The 10,877-nt window shown below is 39.5% G+C and overlaps 2 protein-coding genes across 4 annotated transcripts; both read left to right on the top strand.

Moving 5' to 3' along the window:
• Positions 1-216: 216 nt before the first annotated feature.
• LOC125211795 (peroxidase 41-like) lies at positions 217-1,416 on the top strand. Its single transcript, XM_048111729.2, has one exon. It carries the CDS (start codon positions 254-256, stop codon positions 1,274-1,276), a length of 1,023 nt encoding a protein of 340 aa, XP_047967686.1. The 5' UTR covers positions 217-253; the 3' UTR covers positions 1,277-1,416.
• Positions 1,417-5,354: 3,938 nt separating this feature from the next.
• Positions 5,355-8,336, top strand: LOC125211794 (endoglucanase 1-like). Of its 3 annotated transcripts, none has more exons than XM_089069276.1 (5): positions 5,355-5,610; positions 5,938-6,147; positions 6,228-6,428; positions 7,358-7,519; positions 7,602-8,336. In XM_089069276.1, the coding sequence occupies exons 1-5, from the start codon at positions 5,395-5,397 to the stop codon at positions 8,199-8,201; spliced, it is 1,389 nt and encodes a 462-aa protein (XP_088925402.1). In that variant the 5' UTR covers positions 5,355-5,394; the 3' UTR covers positions 8,202-8,336. The 3 variants fall into 3 exon arrangements, with proteins under 3 accessions (XP_088925402.1, XP_088925403.1, XP_047967685.1); XM_089069277.1 differs by having other exon boundaries at positions 6,228-6,521; positions 7,704-8,336; XM_048111728.2 differs by having other exon boundaries at positions 5,357-5,610; positions 6,228-6,521.
• Positions 8,337-10,877: the final 2,541 nt, after the last annotated feature.

Genomic DNA, 10,877 nt, shown 5'->3' with positions numbered 1-10,877 from the left:
TGCCAGAAACCAAATGTTTCATATTTATTGGGACGAGGGAGTATATATATAATGAAAAGAAGAGTTTTTTTTTTTTTTTCAATTTCGAAAAGCAGGGAGGAGTTATCGTCCACACAGATGAGGGAAGGAAGTAATTGAAAATAGGAGTGAGTGAAAATCGCAAAGCCAGTAACTGAAAATAGTAAGTAAATGGATGCTTAAAAGCAAAGGGAGGTGCGTCTAGCCTCGTCCTCCACCACCAAACCAATAAACAATGTCGTCGTCACTCCTTCCTCTTCCTCTTCTTCTTCTTCTTGTCCTCCTCCTGAGCACGAGCACGGGCACGGTGCAATCGGAAAAGCAACCAAAGCTGAAAACCGATTACTACAAAAAGAGCTGCCCCAACTTCGCCAAGATCGTCCAAGAGGTGATCACCGACAAGCAGCTCGCCGTCCCCACAACCGCAGCCGGCGCCCTCCGCCTCTTCTTCCACGACTGCGTCGTCGGCGGCTGCGACGCCTCCCTCCTCCTCGGCTCCAGCCACAGCTCCCCCGCCTCGGAGCGAGACCATGAAATCAACCACTCCCTCCCTGGAGACGCATTCGACGTGGTGATCCGCGCCAAGCTCCGCCTGGAGCTGGAGTGCCCGGGCATCGTCTCCTGCTCGGACGTCCTGGCCGAGGCCACCCGCGACCTCATCACCATGGTAGGGGGACCCTTCTACCCGGTCCCCCTCGGCCGCCTCGACAGCCCCGAGCCCCACGCCTCCAAAATCGAGGGCCACATCGCCACCCCAAACATGTCCCTCACCAAAATCATCGACATGTTCTCCGTGAAAGGCTTCTCCGTACAGGAGATGGTCGCGCTCTCCGGGGCCCACACCGTCGGCTTCTCCCACTGCTCCGAGTTCGCCAACCGCATCTTCAACTTCAGCGCCACGGAGGACCACGACCCCACCATGAACCCCGACTACGTGGACGGCCTCCGCAAGCTCTGCGTCAACTACAAGACGGATCCCACCATGGCGGCCTTCAACGACCCAATGTCGCCAGGGAAGTTCGACAACACCTACTTTGTCAACCTCCAGAACGGCCTGGGCCTGCTCGCTAGTGATCAGATCTTGGCGTTGGATCCACGGACCAAGCCTTTCGTCGACACCTACGCTAAGGATCAGACCAAATTCTTCCAGGACTTCGCCAAGGGGATGGAGAAGGTGGGAATGCTGGATATCAAGACTGGGGATAAGGGAGAGGTGCGGAAGAGATGCGACACTCCAAATACTATCAAATTTCATTGATATCTATACATTAATTAATTTCTGTGTTTGTGTTTCATACATATACTTGGAAGAAGAAAACAAAAGGGTAAAACAAGAATGATTGTTTGATGTAAATCAGAATAATCTATTTCATTTGCATTTCTGATTTGTTGTCATCATTTTCATGTTGTAGTTGATATTTGGTTTTGGAGATGTGTAGCGTGGTGGTGGGGCGTTTTATTAACTATAATATTTATAAATAAAACGCATACATATATACATAAAATTAATGATCATGTGTTCCGATATTTCATTCATTTTCTTCATCGTTTTTCCTTTGTCATCAAATAGTTGGAATATAATTAATTCTCGCACATTGATTGCTATTAGTCAGATTGAGGACTACTTATAGCCAATATTAATGCTCCTTGTCACCAATTTAATTCCATAATTTACACTGAAACTTGATCATGTAAAAGTCTTTTATTTAAGACGGAATCCGTCAAACACAAGTTCATTAGCATGTTCGCGGAACCAATATAATTGTCCTTGGGTTGGACATATCTATAAACTCGGGAAAGAAAGTTACTCCCTCCGTTTTGGCATGGTGTTTAACGTACGTTGAATTTGTTAAATAAATAGATAAAAATAGTAAGAGAAAGAAAAAAAGTTGAGAGAATAAAGTAGAAAGTGAATAAAATAGAGAGAATAAAGTAAGAGAGAGAAAAATAAGAAAGAAAAAAAAAAAGTTACTCCCTCCGTCCCTTATAATTCGTCACAATTTGACCCTGTACGGGTTTTAAGAAATGTACTCCCTCCGTCCCTGAAAATTTGTCACATGTTTCCTTTTTCGTCCGTCCCTAAAAATGTGTCACCTTTCACTTTTACCATATTTGGTAGTGGACCCTACATTCCACTAATTCATTCTCACTCACATTTTATTTTAAAACTAATATATAAAAATATGACCCACATGTCACCAACTTTTTCAACCCACTTTCTATTACATTTCTTAAAACCCTTGCCGGGCCAAATGTTGCCAAATTTTAAGGGACAGATGGAGTAATAGAAAGTGAGTTGAAAAAGTTGGTGGCATGTGGGTCCTACTTTTATATATTAGTTTTATAATAAAATGTGAGTGTAAAAGAGTTAGTGGAATGTAGGGTCCACTACTCAAAATGGTAAAAGTAAAAGGTGACAAATTTTTAGGGACGGACAAAAAAGGAAATATGTGACAAATTTTCAAGGACGGATGAAGTACTATATATGGAAGACTCAACTTTGAGGGAACTTTTCGAAACGGAAAAATGACTCAACTATGAAGGAATGGAGGGAGTATTTATTAAGCTAGAAAGAGGTTATTGGCAATTGAAACATAAAATAAATGTAACAATATCCCACATCGGTGTACACAAAGAGCTTTATCTATTATATAAGTCTCATGGACCTCTACTATCACCAATTGGTTTTAGGATGAAACCCGTGTATTTCTATTAAAGGTAAGATGATCAATGTTTACACGACAAGGGTACCTCAAGATCACGTTCTTGAGGTGATGAATGAAAGTGAAATATAGTTTGTACGCGCACCAAAACATAAATGTCCTTGCCAATCTCCACTTTGTAGAGAGCAATGCATCGTGTGCTAGCAAATAATGCAAAGTGCTTTAGGCGCTTCTTAAGCTTTGGTGTGATGATTGTTTGCGAGTGTGTCTGATCGTTAAATTGGACGGTTGCAACTTGCAAGCACACATGTACGTACCAGCAAATTCTTCACTCTTGCGAGCACGGGTTGATATTAATTGGCATGTTGAGTCAGTTTTACGTCGTGACCAAAAAAGTATGTTGTTCTTTTGGATATACTCCCTCCATTCTATAGAAATAGGCATTGTTTTTTTTTTTTCACTTGTCTCATACAAATAGTCCATATCGACTATTTCTTTTTCCTACTCTTTTATTTCATTATTTATGGGCTCCACTATCTTTTAAAATTTCATCAATTATACATTAAAACTCATGACAACCATAAATGACCTTCCTATGGGATGGATGGAGTATTGAATTTTATTAAATATAAATATTCACGATATTCATATTATAAAGATCAAAGCTCTATCTCGTCTCCACATTAGTATGATAGGGTTCGGCGGTACACACCTGAAGTATGATTGGGTTCGATGGTGTACATCCGAATTCCACATTAGTATAATATTATCCGCTTTGGGCAAAACATTCACGGTTTTGCTCTTGGGAGACTCTTCAGAATGCCTCATACTAAGAGCATCCACAATAAGAATAGGTCAGCCATAGGCCAGCCACTCTCTCTCTCTGCCACGTCATCAGTACTAAAAATCCATCTGTCACATCAGCATTTTACTCAAATAGGTTAGTCATAGGCCAACTGCAATAAAAATAATACAAAAACAGCTACATTTACGGAATAAAATTTACAATTAAATTACGGAATTAAATTTACGACACATATACGGGAAAAATTCGTTAATTTTATTTAAATAAAAAAAGTACATTAACTAAAAATAAAAAACATTACTCCCTCCGTCCCGCTTAAGATGACACGTTTTCCTTTTTAGTTTGTCCCAACTAAGATGACACATTTCCTTTTTTGGTAACTTTCCCTCTCGAATTAATACATTCAACCACTTTTTCCCACTCTTATTAAAATATCCATCTTTCTTTATCTCTTTACTTTTATACTTACACCCACCTTCTCTCTCTCCAATTAAACACTTTAACCAATAATTCCTAAAATCCCGTGCCGGCTAAGCAATGTGTCATCTTAGCCGGGATGGAGGGAGTACATAATAAAAAAAAATCCGGGCTTCCACACACGAGCCACCTGCCCACTCTACTCCTCACTAGTTTGCCGCTAGCCGAACGGGGGTCTCGCGGAGAGGCCCCTGCGACGCTATGACATGTTTCTGTTTTAGGTCTTAATTTTGTATTGGGCCTAGCCCGTCATCTGTGTGCCTATTTAAAAAAAAAATGCAACCGGACAAAATGAAACTAAAATCGCGTTTATATAGTTTTTCAAAAATTAAATTTTTTTTTTAAAAATAGCCCTGGTCGATTGGCACGCCACAATGGCGGCTAGCGCATCGGCCAGCGCCATCAAATCGGCTAGCCCACGCCGATTTCTTCGCCGATTTTGCGCTGGCCGATTCCAATAGTTCGGCTAGCCGACCGGCTAGCGACGCGAATCGACTAGCCGCTATTGTGGATGCTCTAATGAAGTTGAGGTAGCTCATATATATGATTGCAACTCTTACTCATTCTTCGGTATGGGAATATGGTTTGCTCCACCACAAATATCAATTTAATGTAGTACTCCCTCCGTTCCATAGTAGTGAAGTCATTTCCTTTTTTAGTAAAATTCAACAAGCTTCTTCTCACTTACTTTACTCTCTACTACTTTATTCTCTTTTCATCTCTCTATTTTTTTTATTTCCACTTTATTCTTCATTTAATTAACCCACTTAACACAAATTTTAATTAACTCATTTAACACAATTTTTTTAAATCACGTACCGAAAAGAAACGGCCCCACTACTAAATGGAGGGAGCACTAAATAAATGTGATAGAAGGAGACAAATTTTCAATTATACTAGTACCAGTAACAAACAAAATCTGGATGCGGCTTTGGCGATAATAGATGACGAACATCCGTGACCAAAAAAATGAGACTTTATGAGCAAATTCCCAAAATACCGTTCCCCTTTAATTACGCCTTCTATTTACCAAAATCACGCACACCCATCCTCCGTTCTTTTTTTTCTTTTCCACCTAAAATCTCTCCTTATATTACTCCATCAAAAAGTAGTAAATCAAAAGTAACAATTTATTGGTTATTATTAAATATTATTGCATTATAAATGATATAAACTCGTGAATCAACATGAGATTCAAGGTGTTGTAATGATTGTGTAGTTTTTCCATTTACGGTTTACCTCCTCGGGATAAATTTTGTATCTTTCCCCATAGAAAATCACGTGACATTTGTCGCAGTTGATCCCGTGACTCAAATCCATTCGCCTCTGTCTCTCTCAACTGCTAATTAACCAACTCTCTAACTGCCTTATTCTATTCTATATAAAGTGTGTGCTCCATTCTATACAAGTAGAATCCATTTTAGAATTATCATGTTTTCATCAGCTACTAAGCATATTCTATGCTTGTTTTCAACTATTCTCTGCTTTGCCCTCTTATCTTGCTATGCATTCACTCCACAAGACTATGCCGATGCACTTGAAAAATCCATCCTCTTCTTCGAGGGACAGCGCTCTGGCAGATTACCCACCAACCAGCGGCTCACGTGGAGGGCTGACTCTGCCCTCTCCGATGGCTCCGGTTACCACGTAAACTTCATATACTCATATACTATCTAGTTATAGCAGTTACTCCCTCTGTCCTGTCCCCTAATATATGTCCCACACACGAGTTTTAAGAAATGTAAAAATAAGTGAGTTGGAAAAGCAGTGGTACGTGAGTCCTACTTTTATTTATTAGTTTTATAATATAATGTAAGGGAAAATGAGTCAATGGAACGTGAGTTAATTGTCAAAATTAGTACAAGTGAAATGGAAGTAATTAATAACGGACAGACGAAAATGGAAACTGGGACATATAATTGGGGACGGAGGGAATAGTTCATTTTTATCTAAAAAAAATTGATTCATTTTCAGGTAGATCTAGTTGGAGGATACTATGATGCAGGGGACAACGTCAAGTTCGGCCTCCCGATGGCTTTTACTACAACACTAGTGAGTTGGAGTGTGATTGAGTTCGGTAGTTCGATGGGGAGTCAAGTGGAAAATGCACGTGAGGCGGTGCGTTGGGGGGCGGATTATCTGCTCAAGGCAGCGACAGCTACCCCGGGGGCCTTGTACGTGCAAGTAAGCCCGCCCTCGCACCTCGTCTTGTAGTATACTACTTACTTTGTGTTTGGATATAAGAGTTGTATTGATGGGAACAGGTGGGAGAGGCCAACAACGATCACCGTTGCTGGGAACGACCCGAGGACATGGACACGGCCCGCAATGTGTACAAAGTGACTGCTCAAAGCCCTGGATCAGATGTAGCAGCAGAGACAGCTGCTGCATTGGCAGCTGCTTCCATTGTCTTCAAAGATTGTGATTCTTCTTATTCAAATAAGTTGCTCAAAACAGCAATGGAGGTATTTGATTTTGCAGACAGGTATAAGGGGGCTTATAGTGACTCTCTTGGATCAGTGGTGTGTCCATTTTACTGCTCCTACTCTGGATACCATGTAAGAAATAATTTCATCGCTTTAAAAGAAAAATATGCACCCTTAAATGCATAACAAAGAACCAAAACAATAGCCTAAGTGAGACTTTTCCTTTTTTGGCAACAATCAACTCACTCCTCTCTCCTACTTTATCTTCTCATCTCATCTACTTTATCCTCTCTCTTACTTTATTGTTTCTTTTTCTTTCTTACTTTATTTACTCTCTTTCCCTTTCTTACTTTACAACTAATAATTTAATTCACTAAACACCACTATCTAAATTCTTGTACCAAAATAGAAACGCCTCGCTTAGGCCAGGAAGGGAGGGAGTAAACCGTTACTACCTCCGTCCCCCAAAATTTGCTACACTTTGACCCGACACGGGTTTTAAGAAATGTAATGGAAAGTGAGTTGAAAAAGTTGGTGGGAAGTGGGTCCTACTTTCAAAGTATTAGTTTTATAATTAAATGTGAGTAGAAATGAGTTAGTGGAATATGGGGTCCACTACCAAAAATGGTAAAAGTGAAGTGTATCAAATTTTCAGGGACGGACCGAAATGGTAATATGTATCAAATTTTCAGGGACAGAGGTAGTATAAGAGAATCATTTTTACTTCGTTTTTTAGTTCATTATATACAATTCGAATATAGGACAAACTGGACGTTATAAAAATGACTGTAAACTGGACATTATAAAAATGACTGTAATTTTTCTATAATGAACTAAAAACAAAGTAAAAATAATCATATGTTGACCTATCTCTTTTTGTATTCTGCAATTAAAATTGGTTCAGCATTGATCACGTACAACAAGTAATATTTGGATTAAATTGAACATATATATAAATGTGGATGCAGGATGAGCTGTTGTGGGGAGCATCGTGGCTTCATAGAGCTTCAACAAACCAATCATATTTGTCTTACATTCAATCCAATGGCCACGTTCTTGGAGCTGATGATGATGTTTATTCTTTTAGTTGGGATGACAAGAGAGCTGGGACCAAAATACTACTCTCTCAGGTGTTGTATACAATCACTTTTTTGCATATAGTATTTGATTGTGTCTGTGCTAATAATATTAATATTAATAATAATAAATCAGGGGTTTTTGGAGAAAAATATTGAAGGTTTAGAGGTGTACAAATCACATTCAGACAATTATATATGTTCCCTAGTTCCAGGGTCACCTAATTTCCAGGCACAGTACACTCCAGGGGGGCTTTTGTACAAAGGAAGTGAAAGCAATCTCCAATATGTAACCACATCAAGCTTCCTCATGTTGACATATGCCAAATATGTGAAGAACCACGGCAGCGGTGGCGGTGGGGGGACGTGCGGCGTCAGCGCCGACAAGGTTGTGGAGTTGGCAAAGAAACAGGTGGACTACATACTAGGAGATAATCCAGGCCAGAGGTCCTACATGGTGGGGTTCGGGGAGAGGTATCCGCAGCGGCTGCACCACAGAGCCTCTTCCTTACCCTCACTCCACGCACACCCTGCTCGGATCAGCTGTGGTGATGGATTCCAGTATCTAAACACGCCGTCGCCCAATCCAAACATTCTTGTCGGAGCAATCGTTGGCGGCCCAGACAGTCAAGACAAATTTGCAGATGACCGGAATAATTATCACCAATCTGAGCCCGCCACTTATATCAACGCCCCATTTATCGGCGCACTCGCTTTCTTTTCTCATCATCTTTAACTTCTTTATGTAGTATACTCCTTCTGTCCCTCATTAGTTTTCTTTAATTTCATCTAAACAATCGAAGAGATTTTGTGCCTTTTGCATGTGAAGATCTTTAGAACTCTGACAATGGATCATTTTACTGTTTCCAAACTTTAGTTTCGAATTTAGTGTTGACTAAACTTATTAAAATTGCTTAAGTCATAAATAAAAAAGATACATAACTCCTGCATAAATTATGAAAAGAAGGACGAAAAATATGAGTCATATTTCTATGTCTATTATCTACTCCCTCCGTCCCACTTAAAATGCAACATTTGGAAATCGGCACGAGATTTTATGTAGTGTTGTTTTGTGAGTTAATGAAGAGAGAGTAAAGTAAGAGAGATGAAAAAGTAGAGATAGAGTTGTTTCCATTTTAGGAAACGTTTCATTTTTAATGGGACAACCAAAAAAGGAAAACGTTGCATTTTTAATGGGACAGAGGGAGTACTATTTAATTATATAAAGTTAGGGATGTAATCAAATACAAACTCTAAATAATGTATAATTTTCAAACTATGATCTAGACTGTTAGAAAGTATCAACAAATGACAAAATAATAGCAATAGAAAATGTCAACACAATGTCACGGTTGATGTTGTGTTGATGACAATGTGTAGACATATTTTGTTGCTGTAATTTTGTCATTTGTTGACATTTCCTAACGATACAGATCATAGTTTGGAGGTTGTATAATATGTAGAGTTTGCATTTTATCACTACCCTAGTGATACACTTATGGAAGACAAGACTTGCCAAGGCTAAGCAAGTTATATTTTAGGTTTTATTTATTTCCTAGTTTATAGAATTAGCAGATGGAAAAATATTAGGAGTAATTGTTTTTTCCTTCAACCAAATAGGTTTTTCTTTTATGTTTATTTTCCTTTTAGTTATTCCCTTTAAGTTTTATTTTCCATAAATTTAAGATTTCTCTTTGTCAATATAAAGGCCTCATCAGTTGAACTAAAAAAACAGATTTTTGAATATTAATTTTACATTGAGTTTTTATACTTTTAGTTCTCAAATCTTTGAGTTCATGTTTCTACCAGTTCGATCATTTGCATATGTTTCTGCATCATTTGGTATCACGATCCAGTTGATTATCAATGGTTGAACGTAGACATGGCGGCAGACGTGGCGATGCTCGTGGCGGCGGTCGTGGTGGGGGATGTGGAGATATCCCAAACAAAGAGACTGCACGACAGCGCAATCTACACGACATCAAGATTGATGATGCGAAAACAGGTTCGAGACCTCTGATGCACTATTTTTCAGCACTAAATGAACCTGCAAGTATAAAGAGTATATATAGTATAGCCAAAGGTCAGTACCGGATATCGAACACGGGGAAGGCAAACACAAAGTGTCTATATCCTCTACTAAGACTCAATTACTATCTGGAAAAGCAAGTAGGTTTTGAAAAACTTTTGAAAACTAGAAACAATAAAAAGCATATAACAACTAAATGCAAATAAAACACGGAGATAACCGATAGAGATAAGGGAATCCCAGGGATGTGCGTTCATAGTTATGGTTATACAAATTCCAACTACAATACCCTAGCACAGTTTATACTTTGAAAGGACGAGTCACCTAACTTATGCTCATGCGATATAAACGTTGATTACAAAATTAGGATTGTCAATCCTAAGACCCTTGAAAAGTCCCCACTCTCAATTAACGGTGTTGTTTTAGGGAAGCTAACTGTAGCGTCTACTAAGTGAATCTAACTCGCTAGAACTCTGTCACAGTTATGAAGCAAACTATATTAAATCATACACGATTGTGTCACTCAATCATGCAGCATCAGAACTACTTAGGGAATAAACAAAGTAAAAACAAAACAAATATTAACTAGAAAAAGGAATTGTATAACCAAAGTCGTTACTAACACATCCCTAGAATCCTATGAGTTTAGTTACACATGATGAAATAAGCTAAACACATAGATTGAAGGGAAGACAATTTGAACATAAAACTAAAGCAAATAAAACCCGTAGGTTGAATCCTTGTCGCTCTTGATGTTCTTGAAATCCTTCTTCAACTCCTTGCACAAGTCTTCTTCTCTATGAATTATTTTGTAAGTAGAAGCTCTCTCTTTTGATGAAGCTTGAGGTCTTATTTACCGGGAAAAGTCAATCCTTGTTGTAGAAGGAAAAGATCTCCAAAATATGGTAAATCTTGGAGCAAATATAGGGTATCACGGATTCGCCGCCTTTCTCCGGCGGGTTGCCGCACCTTGGCTGGCGGCTGCCGCGTTGGACTCCAGAGAGTCTGTTCCCTCGACGGCGGACCGCCGCACGACTTCCGGCGGTCGCCGGACGAGACTTCTCTTCCAAGCGTATTTTTCCGAGGTGGACCGCTGCATTGATCTGCCCGCCGGGCGCCGGCGGTCGCCGTCTGACTCCAGATTTCCAGACTTTGCGTTTTGGCTCCCTTTTTCGGCTCAATTATGCACGTTTCTCACAAAACACGTCAAAATACCAAAATAGACAAAATATGCAAATAATGGACGTGTAGAGTGACTTTGACATCAAAAATGGACCAAATAATGACCTTAAAATAGTGCAAAATCCGAGCGTATCAACTCCCCCAAACTTACATTTTTGTTTGTCCTCGAACAAAACAATAAAGACACAAGAATAGGCACAC

The sequence above is a fragment of the Salvia hispanica genome, chromosome 3 (assembly GCF_029641045.1).
Source record: "Salvia hispanica isolate PSC_SH4W2 chromosome 3, Shi_PSC_v1, whole genome shotgun sequence".
NCBI classification, from domain to species: Eukaryota; Viridiplantae; Streptophyta; class Magnoliopsida; order Lamiales; family Lamiaceae; genus Salvia; species Salvia hispanica.
This window is presented reverse-complemented; position numbering and strand designations above follow the sequence as displayed.